The following is a 22,053-nucleotide window of genomic DNA, read 5'->3' on the forward strand; positions in this document are numbered from 1 at the left end:
AGACTAATGTTCACCTTATATTAGATGTTGTATCTTTAGATATTAATTAATTAACGAGCTGATTGAATTTTGTGTTTTCCCAGCATCAGCAACTTTCCCAGTCTTTCGTTGCCCCACCCCAACTTGTTACTAGCATCAAATTACAAAAGTCAATGAAGTGGATGAAATAAATATTGTCTCTGTACTGTTTTCGACTGGGTGTGTGTCAAAAAAGGAATAGCACATGATCACATTCTGTTCTGTTCATGTTTTACACAGTGTCCTAACTTTTTTGGAATTGTGGTTTGGAGACATAACTATGTTCCCAGGCTTTAGGTGACTATAGCAGTTCCTGGTCTTACTCTTGCACTGAGTGGTTCGAATGTCTAAAATGGAAACATACTCTATAGTTATGTGACATCATGCTGCAAGATGTCGTTGATTGATGATGATTCACCAACCATTCCTCCACGCATGAATTAGAGCCAAAGTGGCTCTTCATCATCCATCACTTATAGATTTTTTTTTGACAGCAAACTGGTTGCTAATAATGACCAGATGGGAGAAATGCTATGCGCTGACACTGATCATCCCTTTAATCAGCACTTCATTTCACTAACATCTGCAGAGATATAGGACTTTAAAGAAAAGAAGAGCTTCCTTTAGTAGGAGGTTTCTCCCCCTCCCTCACACCACTCCCACTACCTCCGAGAGCCGGCCCTTAGGGGAAAGAGCCTCCTCTATTGCCGCCTTCTGGAAATCTCTTCTCTAACATCTCGGATTTTCTCACTCAATCCAGCCTTTCTGAACAGCACTCAAACTCACCTATTTAAATCTGCTTTGTTGTTGTTTTTATACTGTTATTACCGCCCTTACTGTTGTTCTTAAATTGTTAAATGTAAACTTCCTTGCTGTCACTGTTGTGAGCTGAAATACAGAAGGGGCAGAAGTGCATGCAGGATTCATTTGTTATCTGTATCTGTTTTCTGAAATCAAAACACACATATGGGATGTCATCGTGTATGGAGAAAAAAATCAGTGTATTTCACCAACCTGTGCAATCTCAAAGAATAAATATGCAGTTTTTTGAATCCTTACTACAATTTTAAATGAGCTTCTGGTTAATAGATTTACACATGGGAAGGTTTGTGCTTTGTACTATACCTTCCCATGGGTGCTTATGTAATTCCTGTCAGACTGACACAACCTGACATATGCCCCCATGAGGATATGAGGAATGTTATGTGTTACGAATGTTATTTTCACAGTGTTTGGAGATACTGAGAATTATGCTGTGAATGGCAGAACATTTCAAGATTGTACAGGGGCTTACATAAAACATTAACTTTATGTCAATATCATGCCATTCCTACAGATTACAAACACAAGGACTCAGAAACCTGAGAATGTGAACTGAAATATTTTGGCAGAGGGCAGGACAGGTATGTCAATGAAGAACATTTGTTTTGAAAATAAGTCAATATTATGATAGCAGACAATTCTGACAGGTGATTGATCTCTACATTGACAAACCTGCACAGGTGAAATGTACAACATTCACTACCACTAGATATTGCACCAACAAAGCAAATGTACGCATCATTCACTCAGTAAAGCTGAAAAACAAAATTAAAGAATGCAGCATCTGAACACACGCGGCTCACCAAACTCAGATCAAAAAATAAAATTGGGCAGTGGTGATCAAACAAGATCAAGATTCTGTTGACCGTTTTTTTTTTTTTTGCTTCAAATGTTTTAAAAAGCATAGTTACATTAACATCAACTGTAGGGCGGCATGGTGGTGCAGTGGTTAACACTGTCTCCTCACAGCAGGAGGGTTCCTGGCTCGAATCCCAGTCTGGGCCCTTCTGTGCAGAGTTTGCATGTTCTCCCTGTGTGGGATTTCTCTGAGTACTCCGGCTTCCTTCCACAATCCGAAAAACATGCACATTAGGTTAACTGGCTGCTCTGCATTGCCCCTAGGTGTGTGTGAGTGTGTGGTGGTCCGTCTTTGTGTGTCGGCCCTGTGATTGACTGGCGACCAGTCCAGGGTGAACCCTGCCTGTTGCCTGTAGTCAGCTGGGATAGGCTCCAGCCCCCCGGGACCCTGACTGACAAAGCGGTATGGATGGATGTTTAGCTGTAATATAAGAAAGCTTTTCACCAAACATGTCACGGTTTGAAGTTTATATTTGCTTAGTTTCCTGTTTTATTTTGTCATTTTTTCTGGTTTAGCTTTAGATTTCCTCTCTTTGTCTGTTTTCCCTCGTTTTTTCAGTGTTTCCCCACCTTGATTGTGTTCAGCTGTCTTTATATAATTGTGCTCTCCTTGCGTGTTCTGTCAGTTTGTTTTGTTTTGTTTTGTAAACCCTGTGTTTCCCTTGTTGGATTATTTCTTGAAACATAACATTGCTTAACTCCCAGCTGCCCTCTGTAGCTTCTGTTCCTTTTTAGTAAGTTCGTTGTTCACCTGTTCCTCGTGTTGGGGTCTGCAAACTGGGTCCTCAATTTTGTAATTCATAACAAAGTGGTTTTGTGTTTTGTTTCAAAATGAAACAGTGGTGATCAAATATGAATCGAGATTCTGTGCTTGTCTCACATGTTTTCAGAAACATTCACTCGTAGTGTAGTGGTTCTCTGTAATATGGCAAAGTCTTTCACTGGCCACCATGTTGAAAACTGTGACTCTTACTCTTACACAACCAGCCAGGCTACCAAAGTAAAGAACAGAGAAGCTCAGATTACAACACACCCAGAGTGAAGGTGACTTTATGTAAATATAACAAATAGTTGCTCTTGCTGCTATATTAAGATACAAAATCTAAAATATTTATCATAACTGCTTTTATTGGATTTTTCGAGTCAAGATGAAGTCAGGAGATAGACCAAAGCCGATGGTATGCAGAGTTGCAAAATAAGAAATAATTCAATAATATTCAGCAGGAATAGCAAAATCAATAACAATAGCAACAAGAACACAGAACCGAATTTCTGTGTTGTATGAATCTGAATTGATTTTTAGTGAATTTCCCTCCAGATCAATAAAGTATCTGTCTATTTTTCAGGAAAAGAGTCATGGGAGGAAAAAATAAAACCAATACAAATATAAAAACACAACAACGGGAGAGGGGCAAGGCAACAGGAGGGAGGGGGCAGTATGAAGGCCTCATTCAGTCATACTGGCACGGGGGAAGTAATTAAAATAATCCAGGATTATTATTACCACACCTTGTGGTATTTCTGTCCTTCCATTTAAGAAGAAATAAGGACAGGAGGGACACATATGCTAGAAAGGCTGATTGGCTATTTGAAAGTGAAACCTCCACTGGAGCTGCACTAAAAGGATTTGGGGGTATGTTGTGGCTGTACATCTGTGAAAAGGTTTCGGATATAGAACACTGAAGTGGGGCAATTGACTGACAAGAAAAAAAATCCATAAGCATTTGACACTAATTAGTAGGAGCACTGTGACACCTCTGGCGAGGGGGATCATCACCAAGGTGCAGCCTGGCAAGCGTGCTTCTGCAGAGAGCCTCACACAGATCAAGGCTTTGTGTATCCTTTCAGATTCAGACTGCCAGGTCTCATCAGTTTCTTCCATCCCATGTTCCTCTTCCCAGGGCGCATTTCAGATTAATAATACGTGACCTCAAGACGCAGCCCTCCTGATGAGGGTGGACCTTAGAACAGTTCTCCATCCATGCCCCAGGTGGTCTGCCACTTTGTCAATATCTAAAATAATGCTTCCTTAGGATATTAAGATTCTTTAACTAAATATTAAAGCACACATGTGACCCCACTTGGAAAAGGTTAACAACCCTTCTCACTTACTTCTGGAACCAAAGGTGGAATGCTGAGTCTTACAGGGCAGATTTTTTCGGGTATGGATGACATTGTTTGTATCCAAAATGTGTCTGAAACTGTGACCACAAGATTAACCACAGGATTGTTTGAGTGGTATGTGGAAGGGCACATAACAGGGAGGCAGGGACCAGTGGTTCACATGAGTTTTGTTCCATACTAGTGCATAGCCATCCCAAAAAAGGGACATCAAGAATATCATTTTATGAATATTAACAACCCAACAGTAGAGCAGGAGGCTTAGTAGTGTGAGACCTGCCTCTGACTTTCACTTTCACTAGAAATGCCTTATGAAGCCGAGGAATTTTCTTATTCCAGTCAAACGTGGAAATATGTTTGTCCAACTCTTTCAAGGATTGTGGGAGGAAAACAGGGATTATCTGAAACTAACATGACACTCAAATGACCATTTTAATGGAGGTGATTCTGCCTGCCAGCAAAAGGAGCAGAAACGCTCAATGGGGCTCTCTCGAGGGCTGGCCGGAGATTTTTTGTAAACAGATCCTCAAAGTCCTGCATGACACACACCCTTAGGTGAGTAAATGAGTCAAAGACCACTTTGAAGGTGAGTGCAGCAAATGGGTGCTGGGTCACACTCGCATTTAAGGTTAAAGGTTTTGTTCATGGATGGATTAGCTGTACATTCAGATGCACTGCTCAAGGGCAGAATTATACCAAGTGCAGTTGGAGTCAGCATAAGCAAGCCCTACAATAAGAGATCATATGCATATAGAGACAATTTATGTTTATGACCTCCCTGTTTGAAAGGGCTCTGTCAAATAACCAAGAGGACAAGAGGGATCATTTACCCCCCACTGGAGTAAACGATGCTGTTAGTGCAAACTAAGACAAGCACATACAGGCCTTCTGTCTATGTGGCTGCCAAAGAGTCATACTCCAACTGCAGCTTGATGTGTGAGTGATAGTTCAGTGTAGCTTGGTTGAGTGTCACATGTGGATCTGTCACTGATGACATTCACAAGTTCTGACTTGTTTTATCCTTCTCCTGTTCATACAGGAGAAAAGCTTTCATAGCCTACCTTGCAGTAACTATACTTGTCTCCGACTGGCTCTGTATCAGCCAGGCCTGTTACTGAGATGTATGCTCAGGAAAATTAATTTGCATTGCCACTGTGCTGTAATAATTTTCTAATATAGTAATAGTAATAATAACAACGTTCTTATACCCACTGGATTAAAGGGCCAGCAGTAGCGTTTTGTCTAAATGGAAATAATCTACCTTTGAATAAGAATAAGTGGGGCGCTGTTTATTCCAGTGAAAGTCGCTTAGCTTTGCAAAAACAGCTTCCCCGGCATAAAATTACCCAGATCTTTCAAACAACTTCAGAAGAGTGAGGTGCACACGATTCCTCTATGGGTCTAGTGGCTAACTGGTTTTGTTCTCCACTAACTTGAATGGGGATAAAATCATTTAATAATGCAGCTCTTCTAGACTTTCCAAATCGTATAGGATTGAATAAACAAAATTATGATATGAAAATTTGTCATTTTCAGGAATTGTGTGATTCCAAAAAATGAATCAATCATTTTAGATCCACTTTCACAATACAAGCTTATGGGGGGGAAGTCTTTTTGGGTCCCTGTGCATCATGTGACATTGTAATAACACAGTTTGGTTTATTGCAAAGTTGTTTGAGAGCTTGAAATAGAGCAGAAGCTAAACCTATAGAAGGAGCTTTCAGGAGAATCATATTTTTATATGATCAGGAGCCCTGATGAGGTGTCAATACCTTTCAATCGTTTTTTCAGCTGATATCATGCTTACATGAAACATGTCCTCAAATATAATTAAATTAATGACACAAATTAATGTAATCCTGAAATAGGATGGTATTCCAGAATAGGTGTACTTTCCCGGAGCGATAATACAGCAACAATAATACCCAAACTGACAAATCTTTCTTGGTCTGAAGACAAGTATGTGGCCTAAAACTAAAACAAATGGGGAATGTTCCAAGCTTTCTCCCATGGTTATTAAAGTTTGATAAAGAGTCTTATTTTTGTAAGCACATATTGCAAAATCTGTAGTTTCTTTCACATGATGGATCCATGTGGAGTAATCTGTCAGGAGCCCAACCGCGATTCTGCATATCAGCAAAGGAGAAAATAAATTGAGGCTTTCAGTGAAAGCTGGAAAACCACTGAATGAAGTTACATCATTTTTGCCTCTCCGCTTCAATCATGCATTAATGAATAACTGTCAGACAGTTTCTGGTCCTGAGTCTGTATACTGTACGATTCACTTCACACAATGTGCTGGTTCTTTTCCAAGATTGTCTTTATTTGCTATGTCCAGGCGTTGTTATGATTTTAGTTCAGCAAAACACACAATATGTGATTGAGATTTTATCAGAAAGGTTGCTCCAGAAGTAAAGAGGATCCTAGTAACATCTTAAATGTATTTACAGGTGTTTTAACAGATGAACCTGATGTTGGAGCTGTTAGAGTTTTGTTTTTTTGGTTTTGTTTTTGCTCTAGGTCCTGTTAATCTCAAATCAATATGTTGCTAATGGTAATTGAGTTTATTTTTGAAAAAGTTGCTCTAAAACCCAAAACAGTCTTTTTCTGTGCCTGTGATTAATGTCATTTAACACTAAGTTAGTTTTATGCTTTTATTTTTGTTTTTTGTAGTCGTTTTTTTTATTATTATAATTAGCCCTCTTAGACTATTTTCTGATGATAAACTCTAACTGAACCATTTTCGCTCATGCTGAATGCTTTTATAATACAATATAGCGTCCACTGGCTGGTTAAGGGGAGTCGGCTGTCAATTGCAACATAAAACAGAGTAGAAGGTAAAACGGGTTTTTCAAAAACAGTGAAGAAAATTGCAGAACTTATGCTATTATGTTGATACCATTAATCACAATATATCAAGAAAGGAAAGAGAACATGAAAGTGGGATTCCTGTTACCTGTCCACTTCACAGTTGAAACTTTCCAGGCTACACCACCATCATCAGCCGGATTTGAAACAACACTGAGAGTTCATATGAGGAGGAAAACGGCAGCCTTGCTGAGTGGTGCACAGACAGCAACCTGCTGCTCAGTGCCAGTAAAAAGCATGAGCTGATTGTTGATTTGTTGACACACACACACACCTGTTTACATCAGTGGAGATGAGGAGATGAGGCAGCAGAGAGAACTTGTCATGCCCATCACATGTCTCCACCCTGGAGAAGGAAGCTGAGAAATAACTGCACTTCTTAAGGAATGTCAAAAAAGGCCAGATTCCTGGGACAAGATCTGGGAACATCCAAACCGGCCTGGTTCATGTACAGCCCAGGACAGGAGGACCCTGCAGCGGGTGATTAAAACCACCCAGAACATCACTGGTATCAGTGATTTCAGGTGAGGTGAGGTGTCTGTACTGAGCAAGACAACAGCCATCCCAGCCACAGTCTGGTCACCACTGCTGTCTGACAAAAGAAGAACGAAGTACTCATCCTCCAAATTCCACTCCTGAAAAGTTGATTCTTGTGATATGATTATTCATTGTTTTTTTTTTCTTTGTTTTTGTTTTTTTTAGGTGTAGCATCGGGAACTATTACTTCATTTTAATCTTGTGCTGTATAATGACAAATTAATTTTGAAACCTTGAATATTGACAATGTGTATTTATATGTTTATGTGTATGTGAATATAAGATCATGATTGTGAGTTAATTGAGGAGCATTGGAGAAAAGCCAGTATTAGATAAATGTATGGTTCCTCCTACTCCTTTTTAAAGATGTAAAATCTGATTTGTGTTGTTTATGAGAATTTTTTTCTCATTGAAATTGTTGTATAAGTTTGTTGTTCTTTTATTTTCACTTTATTGTTACTCTTGTCTATGTGATGTTCTATGTTCGCTTTTTGAGAGGAAAACATCATATTGGTCCTTTATTACAGCGCGCTGTTCAAGGTCCAGAGAGAGGCCCTTGTGTGAATGGAACAGAACATCCAGTTTCCCGTGTGCCTCTTATTCAGGTGCGGCGGCTTTACCTTTGGAAGCTGTTAAAACACTGCCACCTTGTGGTCATATTGGTCCTCAGCGTCCAAACTCAAATAAACACAAAACATTATGAGGCTTATTATCCACACGTGTGAACAGCAGGAGATTCTGCTCTTTCACAAAAACATAATACACAGGCACTGTTTGTGAATAAACCTTCAGGTATTTACAGCTGATTTATAATGAATCACACACTGCAGTACATTACTGCATGTACACACATACATTGATACATACAGTAGTGGAAGATGACAGATATATGATGTTTTGGTTTTAATATCATTAATGCATTAATGTGTTTGTTACATTTTACTGCTGCACTGATGTTTAAAAGCTAATTTTACATGCCCCTGGGATGTAGTAGAAGTATAAAGTTGCATGAAATCTAAATACTCATTTAAAGTGCTTGAGTAAACGTACTCAGTTCCATTCCACCACGGGACCGTGGACACATACAAGCCAAAGGAAGACACAGAAATTCAAAGTTGAGGTCACAGTTATCCTCTGCCTCTTCATTTCTATCCGTGTTGTTCCTTTAATCCACTCACACCTGTCTGTGTATTGGAGTCTGTGGCTATTGAACCTGTTCACTAGCAAGACCCCTTGAAGTTTTTTCACTCAAAGAAAGTGACGAGTTCCTGTGTAATTATTACAATACAACGTCTACAAAGCCCTTACTGTTTCTGTGCAAAAGACACATCTTTACTTGACTCTCTTCAACAGGAGGCTGATGTGGTTTTCCTTCTCTTCCAGGGTCTTCTTCAAAGTATCAGCTTCTCTCTGATTTTCCAAGAGTTGCCTCTGAAGACGGTGATAAGTTTCCTCCAGAGTCTCACAAAAAGCCTACGCTCAGAACAACAACCAGCAGATTACCAAAGAACAGTCTTGACATTTAGCCCTTGAGTCAGTATTTTTGTGAAAAAAGTGACCTCCTCACCCTACTTTCTTCCAGACTGTCAAATAGATTTGGTGACTCACGCAAACACAGAAAGTGTTTGACGGCTTTGCTGAGGAGAAAATACATTCGAAATTCCAAATTAATCAAGGCTGAGTGCGATCTCTGCAGAAGTAAAACTTCTTGCTGCCACAGCACACACCTGTTGATGATGTCTTTGCGTGACGTCAAGTTTTGCAGAAATGTTTGCAGCCCAGTCCGCCTCTTCTCGAGAAACTTCTCATCATAGTTGTTTTTGAACCAGCGCTTAGGTGGCAGGGCCAGAGCAAAGCTGGGAAACAGCTCTTTAAGCTGTGGCAAAGGTGGGAAAACAGAAAAGAAGTATGACAACATTCTCATATCAGCAGACTGTATAATCCTTCAGATCTGTCCTTGAACAAAGACAGTTCAGGCCACAGTGATTGTCTTTTAAATTTCATGTCATAAAGAACACATAAGTAAGAATTTTGCTTTTCAAGATCTTTTCAAGTTTCAAATAAAGAAATATTTGTGGAATATCGCTGAAGAACCACCCAACATTCTGCCTATGTGCTGAGACACTGATTATCGCTAAAACATTTTGCTGGTGCTAACTTATTTCAAGAGTACACTTGGTTACTTGGATCTCACCTTATCATTGAGCCTGCAGAAGTCGGCGTATCTTCTGAAGATCACCCGGCTGTCTCCTAGATGCCCCTTCACCAGGATCTTATACACCTACAACACAACACACAAGTTAAATGTGTGTGTGTGCGTGTCCTCCACAAATAGTACAATTTATCAGCAGTATATCAATCATCAGTATCCTCTGAAAAAGGAAAATTTAAGGACAACTTCTGTTACACACACACACACACGCACGCATGCACACAGGTTATGTAAGCTTTTACAAGAGAAGAAGTCATGTGATGCCAGTAACACATCAATTATGAGCTAAAGTTCATGCTTTTACAAAAAGAATCTAATGCATCGTACCATTTTGTAAAGTCATCAGTCTGAGCTCTTTCTTTTTCTTTCATTAGTAGATTTATTACCAGGTCCAGAAGAAACGGGTGACCTGTTAAATCCATACCGTAAACTTTGCCCTCTCCTCTAGGATCTCATAGCCCAGCAGCATCGGGGTGTCGAGTCTCTCCATCAAGTTATCCCCGTTACCCACTTCACCTTCCAGCAGTGTGTATGACCCATCCAACACGCCTCCACTGGGTCTAATCCAGGAGCCATCTGAGACTGGAGTCCCAACTGCAGCACCCCAGGGTCCAACTCCTCTCATCCAGGAAACACTTTCTGAAGGTGAGGTCTCATTGTTTAGGGATGAAGCAGCATTTATGGGTGACCCCCTCATGGTCCGGGACCTGCAGGCTCCAGTCCAGTCTGCCGTGAATGCAACAGAAACAAAAGGGGCAGCCATCTGTTGTAATCCAGGTGATACTGTTGACAAGCAGAAACAGTTAACTCACATACACACAGAAACACACACAAGGACACATAGAGTATAGTAGCCTACTTACACCAATTCAGGGCAAATTCTCCCGAGTTTTGTTTTTGGCCTGAGCTGAGCAGGTCATGTACTGTTGCTAGTTTTGCAGGATCATCAAAAACAAGGGGCACATTGTGTGAGATCCACGCAAGCAGAAGTTATAATGTGGTAACTGATTTGTAGACACTCTGTTTCACAAGGGTTTCAGATTACAAGGAGACAATGAAAACATGAGCTTATGTGAGTCATGTGCTTAGGTGTGTGTCCTGTCCCTGAAGACAGGGAGCGTTCCTCCTGTTTCAGTAAATCATAAACAACAAACCCACATCATGATGCAAACATGAACTCTGTGACTATTTACTAATATTAGTATGATTGGATGCATATTCTAATATGTTTATGATAAAACAGTAGATACTGATAAACAAGATAAACATAAGATGACACACCAATAACAGCATTAGAACAACTGTTTGTTATGGTCTTACTGACATATATTAATAAAAAGTTATTTGGTATTTTAATTGTTTATTCTTGTGCAGTGTAACAATATTTTCCCACTGAGGATTTATGGTTTATAACCACAGGTAGTCTCTGCACTTCTTGTTATCTCAAATATTTCCTTCTATTCTATCAGTCTTCTTTAATCCACTCTTACTGGGATAAACTTTGTGGTATGTTCGTGGTTGCCATAGTCTGTTTGGTTTTCTAAAATTCTGTAGGTGCAGGATTTTTAACCATTGCTAAAAATAGCTAGTAGAATTGTGAGGCTTAATTTTTCTCGTATTACCTAATTTTTACCTTTCAATTTTGACTCTAACTAGGAAAATCCCACGAATGGGGAATTCCAACATGTTAAAAAATCCCCCTAAACTAACACTTCAGTTTGTGCTCGGAGGACATCCCTGCTCCATTGAAACTGAAACAAAAATGTAAATTTGAGGCCTAAACAATGCAGTTATTCAAACACCTTGTAAAACACTCCATCATCATATTTGGACTTGCCCCTTTCGTGAATGAGACTGATTTATGATGGCTGTGTGTGCTCAAATGGATGTTTGGAAAATCGGTCCCACATTAAAACAAAATCCAGGTCATCTGTCTGAGAAGCAGTCAAAACCTGGGTGTTTGAACGTATCTCGAAAAAACCCGGAAGCGTGTCGTCGTTGGCAACAACAAACCCACCTGCCTGTAAGTGACAGCAGCTCCCTGTTGTCGTATCTTTTTGGCTCAACCTATGGCCGCTGATTAGAGGAAGCCTGGCCACGTATCATGACCAAACGGTGATGTGAAAGCGCAGACATTTAATTGTAGACGTTGGATGCGCTGGGTTTTTCCTCAGCGGGCGACTGTACCGTTTATCGGTTGCTTTTTTTCAGCCGCCCTCCTTCTCAGCTACATTAACGTTAGCCTAGCATACTAGCAGTCAGCGTCATTATGGTATGCGTTTAAATGAGAGAGCTCTTCCTCGTTGCGTTTACCAACAGTGGTAGTTCTGCTTTCAGTGTCTGACTAAGTGGATGATAAATCCTCAGAGACATCCCGTGAAAGGCTCACAAACGGTTATGGAGCCGTCCGCGGCCACGGGCTTTGTGAACATTGGCAGTCTAACCAGCACCTTGCCGGTGATCCCTTACCAGAAGCTGACGGACCTGTACTACCTGAGCAGGGGGGGCTTCGGCACGGTGTTCAAGGCACAACACTCCGACTGGAGGACCACAGTGGCCATCAAGTGTCTGAAACTCGACTCTCCTGTTGGAGAAAGGTACTCTGTGTGGATGGGATCGCCCCATGTAACAATTTAGACCACGTACATTGTTTGGAAGGAATTTTAACTAATGTAAATTTAAAGATAAAAGAAGTTTCCATTGTGTTACTTCATTGAAAAGTTAGGGAGAAAGTCAGCATCTGATGTACGGTCACAGACAGATGTGGTGAAAGTCAGGGTGCCAGTGCTTAAATCGGTGTCAGTTTTAAACAAATGAAAGGCTTGTGGATATATTTGAATTACATGCATTCTTTCTGGCCCAAGTGTTAGAATCATTCTGCTCTCCTGCAGTTCACAAGTCTACACATTTTAAACCCGCACAAAACAATTTTCTAAAATATCATAGGTCTGAATTAACTATAATTTAGAGAGTACTGTGCCTCCCTCTTTATGTAATGACAAGATAGCAGGAGTCAAGTTTATCTTCTTTGGCGTGTCTGCCTTAACTGTTTGTACAGCATTAATAAGTTACCTGCATGATACTGGATTTTTTTTACATTATTCAGTATTTTGCATACATTTGCCATACATGTCTTACATGAGCCAAGATGATATTGTTCCATTGTTTTACAACAGTTTCATCCATATTGCCCAGCCTTGTTGACAGTCAGCCTCCAAGGTTCATTCTTTTGGTGTGCTTCCCAAAACTGTGTGTGCACAAACAACACAGTAAATGTTAACTCTCATTTGGTATTTCGGTTGCTGTCTGAGAGTAAACACTGAGTCAGTATTGGCTGTGTTTCAGAGAGAGGAACTGCCTGCTGAAGGAGGCAGAGGTGCTCCACAAAGCCAGGTTCAACTACATCATCCAGATTTTTGGCGTCTGTAACGAGCCGGAGTTCTTCTGCATAGTCACAGAGTTTATGAGCAATGGCTCTCTGGATCTCTTGCTCCACGAGGTAACTCTATTTCTTAAAGCAACTTCATACCACTGAGAGCTGTTCGTACAGAAACTGATCTCTGATCTACCCTATCATCATAACCCAAGGTTCAGTCTTAAAGAATTAGTGTGGATTAAGAATGAATAATGCACCTTTGTTTCCTGCATGGCTGAAATGAAGTTTTTGTTGTTTTAGCAAATTGCTTCATCTCTTGCACTGTCTCTTTTATGAATCATTCATTATGTGCATAATGTTATGTCTGTACTGCCTGTGAGATGTAAAGCAAAAGTGAAACTTAAGTGTATTCACAGTCTCTGATGAAACTTTTAAATAAGGGAGGTAAGAAAAGGCGTACCATGAAGACAGCTTGGCACATATAATTTGGGGAAATTCCCATTTTTTCTTACTTGTATTTCCTATGTCACTTGCTTTTGCATTGCTTTGGTTTGTAGTCTAAATGCCCACGTTATCACCCTCTGCCTTTATTTAAGCATGTTTTATTGACCCTTTCATACCTGGACTGTCATGTCTGCCTGCAGAAGGACATGTACCCTGGGCTTGCCTGGCCTTTGCGACTGAGGATTCTCTATGAGATTGCGCTGGGGGTTAACTTTCTTCACAACATGAACCCACCCCTATTACATCATGACTTAAAGACACAGAACATACTACTGGATGGTGAATTTCATGTGAAGGTATGTGGGCAAACAAAAGCTTGGTATGGTATGAACTGTCTGTGTGACAGAAACAAAAACAAACATTTGAGAACGTCACTGAGGCTTTCTGCTGTTAGTTGATTAGTTGACTGACAGAATTTTGATGCTCATTTTTCAAGGTCCATGAATTCATATATGCATAAGCTAATGGTAAACTGAATACCTGGGATTTGGACTCTTGGTCTTATTGGTCTGATTTTTTACTTTTTACTTTTTTTACTACAAAATGTTGAGGAAAATATTCAGCTTATTAATTTGTAATGAAAAAAAATTTATCTCCAGCCCCAATTCTTATTTCTTTAAATAATTGAAGGCGACTCTTCGCCTTGTAGAAAAAGTGTTCCTTCAGAAGCTGCTGCTAACAAAGTGTTTCATATCAGCTGCCACTCTAATAATAAGGACAATACTTGTCTTTATTTGATAAAAGAAAAAGCTGATCAAAGAAAAACAATGTCACAGAACATCTCTAGGATTCTCGATTAACGCCAATACTGTTCTGCTCTCATTCTGTCCAGATTGCAGACTTTGGCCTCTCAAAGTGGCGGCAACTGTCAGTCAGTAAAGGTTCAGGGTCCAAGCCACAAGAGATGGGGGGCACGGTGATCTACATGCCCCCTGAGAAGTACGAACCATCCAAGGGCCGTCGGGCTGATGTGAAACATGACATGTACAGGTAAAACACCACAGCAGTGCAGGGAACCGTGCACACTAAATCTATGCATTGTGCCGGGCAAATGGTCTGATTTCAGGAGTCTGGCAGAGAGAGGATGTGGTGAATATTACAAAAGAAGTAAAAAACATATATATATATATTTACTCTGTGGCTGAATGAGAATCTCTCCTGGTTGGTGGTTGCACTAACACATCACTGTTCTTCCTCAAAGCAACCTCTCAGCTCAGCTTGTCATAAAGTCCCTCAGCTCTGCAGGGAAACACCAGTCGAAAAAAGTCCAAAAACCAAACCTTGAACCGTTTCTCTCCCTGATGTTTTACATTATAGTTATGCCATCATCATGTGGGAAGTGCTGTCCAGGCAGATTCCATTTGAAGGTAACACATTTCTTATTATGTCACACTTGATTTGTCACCGTCAAATTTCGTTCAGTTGCTCTTTAAGTTTGACCTTTCTTGGTGCGGCTAGACTGATCTATGTGCTTCTGTGTTCAGAGGTAACCAACCCCATGCAGATCATGTTCAGCGTGCTGCGTGGGATGCGTCCCGACACAAGTCTGGACAGTCTGCCCGGTGACATCCCCAGCAGGGAAACCCTCATTAGTTTAATGACCTCTGGCTGGACCAGTAACCCTGATGAACGACCTTCCTTCCTCAGTACGTTCACGAAAATAACTGAACTGCAGGAATGTGTCTCTGGCAGAAGATTACTGTTTCCATTCATTGAAGGATCTGTTGTACCGATTTGACCTTTTTCACAGTTTAGATGAGCTCTCACTTCAGTAACAGACAGATTCTTTTGGTCCGTGCTGAATTTTTACCCTGACAGAGCAGTGACTCAGTATCAGCTTCCTGTCACACCAGTGAAATTTTATCAGGATCATCAACACTGTGCATTTTTCTTATCTTTCATAAATATGAACAAGACATGTCCATGGTTCCTTAATTACAGCAAAATGGTAAAGATGAGCTGACAAGAAATATCCTGATATTGAAAGTATAACGAAAATGCATTTTAGATCAAATAATCTTTCAGTATAATACAATTTAGAATCAAAGTAATTCTACTACTGCTTGACTACTCAGCTGCACTCACTCACTTTAACTTCTCTGAAACTGAAACCAGAGCTGCTTTTTGATTATTAGAACATGGACATGATTGATGAACTTTCTGTTCTGTTTCTGTTTTCCCATTCAGACATGTGCAGGAATTGTTCATCACCTTCTAAAAACGTAGTAACTGATTACTGGCTGAATGTACACATTTTTTAAATTATTTTTTCTTACTGACACACCCACATACACTGCAGAGTCACAGTATCACATCTGCATTACATAGCACGTGTAATGGAAAAAATGGAAGTCTTGAATATGTTTGTCATTTGTCTGAACACACTCAGTTTAAACCAGTTTTTAACCAGTTAAAAATTGTTTTGGTTTTGTATTGTTTCAATTCCACAGTGTGATATACAGCAAAGGTGTGATGTGTTTATTGCCATTTCAGAGTGTCTGATTGAGCTGGAGCCCATGGTGAGGAAGTTTGACGAAATTGACTTTCTGGAGGCTGTGTTGGAAATCAAGAGGTCAAAGGTCAGTCGGAAGTCTCTCACAGTTCTTTTAAGTGTTTGTTTATCTGTGTGAGCTGTTAATGTGAATATTACGAGCCGGATGAAAGGGAAATTAAGGCAAAGACAGTTGGGGAAAGACATGTCACAAAAGTCCCCATCTGGTCTCAAACTGGGGAAGCTGTGGTTCATGGTTGCACCATGAAACCAGCTGTGAATCCATTTTTCACAGCTCTGATTATGTGAACTGATCAATATTCAAATACACTAAGAGACTTAATTTTTCCTCTTTTGGTGAGGACAAACAGATTATGGATTAGGATTTAGTGATTAGTGGGCTGGAAAGTCTGAGTAATTAACTGAGTAAAAATATAGGGGGGAAAAATAGTCACAGCTTAACAGAGCCTAAAGTGATTATAATATTATTTATTTAGTTTGATCATCATTCAGAAACACCAAAACTGAAACCAGCAAATATTTGATGTTTTTTGCCTGGTAAATGACAATAAAAGAAAGAAAGAAAAAAACAGTTCTTCATGTTGCTAATTTAGTTAACCAACTCACTGTTAGTGGAAGCAGTTCTGTGTTCCCAGTTGTTTACCCCCCCAAAACACGATTACTCAAAGGTAAAAAACTGTTTGTTTCGGTGTCTTCGTACCGGTGATGTTTTCGGGTTGTCCATCACATTCTTGTGAATACGATATTTTAAAAACTCCTCGAGGAAATTTCTTCCCCTTTAGCATAAATATCTCTTTGAATGCAATGATGAAATCATTAGATTTTGTAGGTCAAAGGTCAAAAATCACTCACAAAATGTATTTTCAGTCATAACTCACAAAACACACAAATGTCTAAGAGGATAAAACAATGATGTGACAACATTTGTTTTATCCAAAAGGCCAACTTTACTGTGACATCATGATGTTCCTCAGAGACACATTTCAGTTCATTAATCAACACCGTAACCCAGGAACGGAGAAACAGATTGACCTTTTTCACATTTTGTCCGATACTGAACTGGTGACGCTAGTTGTTATTTTTATCATGTGTCAGTGGTGTTTGGTAATAAGGATCTGACAGTATAGCCGTGTAGAGGAATTCCCCTAGTCAGGATTGCACTGTTCCATGAAATGTAGAAGCTTTGTGTGTAATCTGGGACAGTTTGAGTGCTACTGTGACTGAATGAGAATGACAAGTCAAAAGGTTTGCCTCATAATTTCCTTTTAACATATCCTTCCTCTTTTTGGTCTTGGTCTTGGTGTATGTATGTGTGTTCACACGTGAGAGAGGCTGTTGTTTCCGGTTTTCAGTAAACTGTTGTTTGTAATTTCAAGTTTAATGGAAGCCTTGGTTCCACTAACTGTGGTTGTAAAGCTGGCCATGAGAACAATACAAAAAATTGCTGTGTTAAAGGAATAGTTCATCAGAAAATGAGAATTTTTCTTGGTCAGGAAGCACAGTAAATTTATGTGTCTGTATCAAAGAAGCAGTGCAGGTTAGCTAAGACCCTTTTAGATTAAAGAAGAGATTAAACAATGTGTTATTGTGCAACACTATTATCTCTGTACATTAGATCTCTTTTTAAAATTTTGTCACTAGTAACAACTAGTTGTATTTGGTGTACATCTCTTATATTCAGATAGACAGGAGGACCATCGGTACTTCAACCAGTGAGTGTTTAACTATGCAGTCGGAGACATGAACTAACTTCTGCTTCACAAGCTGTTTGACATGGTTCAATCATTACTTCATCTTTTGTAAATCTGAAGAACAGGTTCTCTTGTGTGTTGTGTGGACATATTTCTTATGAGAGTTGGTAATTAAAGTGTCTCATTTGGGTGTGAAACAATGAATGTATTTTTGCATATTTAATCGAACCCACATTAATATATATTGTTCCCCTCCTGTCAATGTGACTCATTCCCCTCTTCTTCCTTGTTTATTTGCAGACATCAGGCTGTTGTGCAGCTCAGTCAGTGTGTCAGAAGAGGAGCGAGGAAGGAACCCTGAACATGCTGAAGGACAGGCCCAGCCCCTGGCCAGTCAGTAATTAAATTGTCTGTGCAAATATCAATGTGAAGTTTAATGAGAAACAGTAATACTTTGGGATGCAGACTGGAATAGAACAGAGCAGAACCGAATTGAAACCTTTTCTGCTTTTTGTATTATGTCCTTAATGTAGAAATGTGAAAGTGTACATTAAACATCAGTGCTTGTTCTGCCACAGGAGAGCTCCACCTCAGGCTCAGGCTCTGGTTCCTCCCAGGACACAGACATCTCTCTACCAGGTGTCCTCAACAGCAGCAATGCTGCACCTTCTAAAGGTAATTATCACAGGGCTAGCATTTTACCTTGGCATTATGGAATACAGCAGGTTTTACGTATGCGCTGTAAGCTCTGTTTGCCATGTGGGTACATCACCTCTTTTTCTGCTCTTTCTGATGTAGAGGAGCTTCCATCGTCATTCTTAGCTCATGCTTTGGAGCCTCCTGAATCTTTGAAGGACCAGTTCACGATCAACAATCTGAATGGCTACCAGAGTGCCAGGCCACTGTCTGATTTGAATATACCCATTAAAACAGGCCTGCCCGACACAGAATACGAGACTCGGCTGGATAACCTCCCCCTCAAGCCGCAGCCTCAGCAACAAGGTATAAGCAGTTAAAGCATAATGGATGAAATGAGTGACCAAATAATACAAATTTATTGCTTCAACAAAATCTACAAACAATCACTCTTTTGCCCCTTGCAGCCGATTACACTCCTCCCATGTGGCACTCCCCTCCCACACGAGACCCAGTCGTCGAGTGGATCGCGACACGGCGTGAGGAGATTGTCGCTCAGATGACAGAGGCCTGTCTGAACCAGAGCTTGGATGCCCTGCTGGCCCGCTCCATGTTGATGCGGGAGGATTACGAACTGGTGGTGAACCAGCCAACACGTACCGCCAAGGTCCGCCAGCTCCTGGACAACTGCCACAGACACAACGAAGACTTCTCTCGCGTTGTCGTCCGCAAGCTGCACGACAACAAGCAGATGGGCCTGCAGCCTTACCCGGCGGAAATCACCTCCCCAACCACAGCGCCCCTCCCGAGTGCACCTCCATTGTCCATGTCCTACAATATCTCCAGGAATATGTAGCAGCTGTCACAGCCAACCAACGGAAGCAATCCAGATTATAGACTGTGCCAACTTTACACTACATGTTGTCATCAGTGTCAACTTGGTTCCTGCCAGCGTTTTGCTCAGCAAGGCTGGGGAGCATCTGGTGGAACAGAAAAGAGTCAACAGGTACAAAACTGCACTTTTGGTTTTGAAGTTAAGTCATCAGCTAGAGATAAAAATATTTTATTCTGTGTAATCAGGATCAAAAGATCTTTACTGAATCAGTGATTTTTATTTAACAAAGTTTTGGATTTAATTAAATACTTTATTTATAGTTTCTTCATTCTGAGTGGATATATTGCAGGGTTCTCTCTTTATGGAACGTTATGCTTGTGTCTGCAAAACTCTGTTATGGTGATGTAAAGGCAAAATGATGTAGTCCAGTATTTTTAATGGAAGTATGAGTGAGTCTGTGTAGCCTTACTTGCAGAATACAAACCTCCTCAGTTCACTCAGGTGATCTGAGTTAAGTGAAAGGAGTACAGTACAGTACAATATACTATTAAACCTACATCTAAATTAAGTTACCTATTACCTATTATTATATATGTCTATATACCTATTATTATTATTATAGCAATCTTACCTAGCCATGGGTTAATAATCCTTACCACCTGAGTGAGTATGTGACCTCATACAGCAACAGAGAGTGTCTGTCTTAGAACTGAAGCACACTGAATGACCTGCAGTCAAGTGTTGTTGAAGGAAGTTTTCAGAGCTATTGAGAGCAATCTAACTATGTGTTCTTGACCGTTGACAGCTTCATGTCACTCAGCTGAAATGTTGGAATGAGCTATGATTTTTGTACACTGGTCATGTGACTGGGCGGAAAATCTTTGTCCCTGCCTGGGCTGTTTTTCTTCTCTCCAGAGGGAGGGACATGGTGTAAAGAGGAAGCTCAGATTGCAATGTAACACCCAGAATGAAAGGGGATGTGTGCGTGTCTACACGTCTCTGTCTAGATTAAAAGCGGACCAACATGATCTGCCCTCGAATTTCAGACTCATCTGGACACTTTAAGAGTTATAATTAAACCATGGGGCAAAGAAAAAAATGTTTGGTCATACTGAGCTGCTCTGCGAAAGCATGAGACAACAGCAACACGAGCGGAGAAGATCAAAGCTGCTTTGCTTTTAGCAGATCTTTAGTCAACCTTCTTCTTCTGCTCAGTTTACTACACTTGACTCATTTTTTATACTGTAGCTGTGCTTCCTAATCTGTTAGTAGTAACAGTAACACCTGTTTATTTAATCATTTTCTCTCTTTTCTCTGGCAAATACATATATAAACACATATATAGTATGGTAGCACCAGTTTTGTCAGACGCTGGTTTTGCTGATACTTCATTCATCCATACAGCATATATGTTCTTTGTGCCAAAATGCAAGAAACAAGTTTCTGTTTCGATGACAGTTTTTACTTTCAGTCATTAGGTTCGTGTGTGCGTGCGTGCGTGCATGTGGTGGGTGTGTAATATGACTGCAGTCAGTGATTTCACAAGTTTTGTTTTTGATTAATCATATGGTCTATGCTGTTTTCCAGAGCTAAAATATTTGACATTTTCAGATATACTGATTTGTCCCAGCATGAGTCCAGGATCCAAACATTCAATTTAATGTCACAGAAGTCTGAGAAAAACAGCTGATATTCACGTTAGAGAAAAACAGCAACGTTAGAGAATTTTTGGTTTTTTGCTTAGAAATAACTACTGATTAATCAGTTATCAAAATAGTTACACATTCATTTACTGTCAATTGACAAATGAATGAGCCAACTAATTGTCTCAACTTTAGTGTGTGTGTTTTTTTTAACCTTACTTTCTTCATCACTGCCTCCACTTCCTCAAATTGGTGCTCACATTAGTAATGTAGCGGTGCCGTTTACTGCCTGTACCATCTATAAATTCACTGCAGTATAAACTTTGTCCCCATTTCTCAAAATAAATGCCCTCATTCTTATCATTGTGTAGGTGCCCGTGTTTCCCATCATTATGTCCAAAGTAAACTGCAGTTCAATAAAATATGTACTATGAAAAATGCAGGAATGAGCCACAGCAGTTCATTCTGCAGTTCACACAATGATACGTCATATAAATGTCAAAAGGAAGGTCAAGTAAGGTTGACCTGCTACCATAATGTTGGACTTGTATTGCCTTGTATTGATAACTGTGCCTCATGCTCTGCTTTTGTTCTCAACTAACTTAAAATGCAAAAGCCTTTTACACACATATCAAGCAGAGTTGAGTAAAAGTATTACAAATTTAATAGCCTAAGTATGTTGTAACATATTTTGTACTGTAGATGATAGTTTCTTCTTTTTTATAAATACTTTTATTAGTGATTTCAAAATGTCATGCATTGTTTTTGTTAAGTGACAGTTTGATATTCGTAGAGTTGCCTTATGCAAAATACTGGCCCAGTTTAGTGCCCATCTCATCATCATCAGTGTATTTTAATCAAACAGTAATGTAACTCGTTACATAAAGGTTGGTGTTTTTCATTAAAGTGAGTTCTCTGTTTTTACTCCTCTCTGCTTGTGTCTTATTTCTTCTTGATCTGTTTTTATTTCTTTTTATGTGACATTAATCTGGGAGCAATATTTACTCTTTACTATATGCACATTAGCTCATATAATGTTATCATCTGTACAAAGCTAATGAATGGTAAAAACCAAGAGGGTCTATGTTTACACGTGGGACCCTTTGTGGGACTACTGGGGAAAGGCCCAGGAGCCAAAGAGGTCAGCGGACCCATGGGCTTCACCTACAATATCCCGCTGCCACCCATGACGACTACACAGAGAAATCAAAATGACCACATCGGGCTGACCAAAACAAGACAAACAAATGCTCATAACAGCCACAAAAGTATGGTGAAGGATCACATAGAGATGTGACAACGATCATAGACACAAAGAAACCTTAAACAGCTGCAAAACATTCACAGAGATGCAAAATGACTTAAAAACACACCAATTAATCACAAAGAGATGCAAAATGGTCACAACAAGCCACAAAAT

General features: G+C 40.0%; 2 protein-coding genes across 3 annotated transcripts; one reads left to right on the plus strand and one right to left on the minus strand.

Annotated features, from left to right (window-relative positions):
• Positions 1-7,692: 7,692 nt before the first annotated feature.
• LOC124069342 (sorting nexin-16-like) lies at positions 7,693-11,577 on the minus strand. Of its 2 annotated transcripts, none has more exons than XM_046408419.1 (6): positions 11,454-11,577; positions 9,861-10,219; positions 9,419-9,505; positions 8,952-9,100; positions 8,792-8,861; positions 7,693-8,697 (listed from the first exon to the last, which is right to left on the minus strand). In XM_046408419.1, exons 2-6 carry the CDS (start codon positions 10,197-10,199, stop codon positions 8,557-8,559), a joined length of 786 nt encoding a protein of 261 aa, XP_046264375.1. In that variant the 5' UTR covers positions 10,200-10,219; positions 11,454-11,577; the 3' UTR covers positions 7,693-8,556. The 2 variants fall into 2 exon arrangements, with proteins under 2 accessions (XP_046264375.1, XP_046264374.1); XM_046408418.1 differs by lacking the exon at positions 11,454-11,577 and adding an exon at positions 10,300-10,702.
• On the plus strand, positions 11,467-21,557 carry LOC124069340 (receptor-interacting serine/threonine-protein kinase 2-like). Its single transcript, XM_046408416.1, has 11 exons — positions 11,467-12,033; positions 12,782-12,935; positions 13,457-13,612; positions 14,149-14,306; positions 14,634-14,683; positions 14,801-14,962; positions 15,810-15,895; positions 17,820-17,912; positions 18,098-18,194; positions 18,318-18,521; positions 18,623-21,557. The coding sequence occupies exons 1-11, from the start codon at positions 11,789-11,791 to the stop codon at positions 19,009-19,011; spliced, it is 1,794 nt and encodes a 597-aa protein (XP_046264372.1). The 5' UTR covers positions 11,467-11,788; the 3' UTR covers positions 19,012-21,557.
• Positions 21,558-22,053: the final 496 nt, after the last annotated feature.

The sequence above is a fragment of the Scatophagus argus genome, chromosome 13 (genome assembly GCF_020382885.2).
Source record: "Scatophagus argus isolate fScaArg1 chromosome 13, fScaArg1.pri, whole genome shotgun sequence".
NCBI classification, from domain to species: domain Eukaryota; kingdom Metazoa; phylum Chordata; class Actinopteri; family Scatophagidae; genus Scatophagus; species Scatophagus argus.

Coding starts and splice junctions, on each gene's coding strand:
- LOC124069342 (XM_046408419.1), bottom strand. CDS start 10,199: ATGGCTGCCCCTTTTGTTTCTGTTGCATTCACGGCAGACTGGACTGGA. Junction 9,506..9,860: donor AGGAGAGGGCAAAGTTTACG/GTATGGATTTAA, acceptor GTTGTGTTGTAG/GTGTATAAGATCCTGGTGAA. Junction 8,698..8,791: donor ACAGTCTGGAAGAAAGTAGG/GTGAGGAGGTCA, acceptor TTCTGAGCGTAG/GCTTTTTGTGAGACTCTGGA.
- LOC124069340 (XM_046408416.1), top strand. CDS start 11,789: ATGATAAATCCTCAGAGACATCCCGTGAAAGGCTCACAAACGGTTATG. Junction 13,613..14,148: donor ATGGTGAATTTCATGTGAAG/GTATGTGGGCAA, acceptor CATTCTGTCCAG/ATTGCAGACTTTGGCCTCTC. Junction 15,896..17,819: donor TGGAAATCAAGAGGTCAAAG/GTCAGTCGGAAG, acceptor GTTTATTTGCAG/ACATCAGGCTGTTGTGCAGC.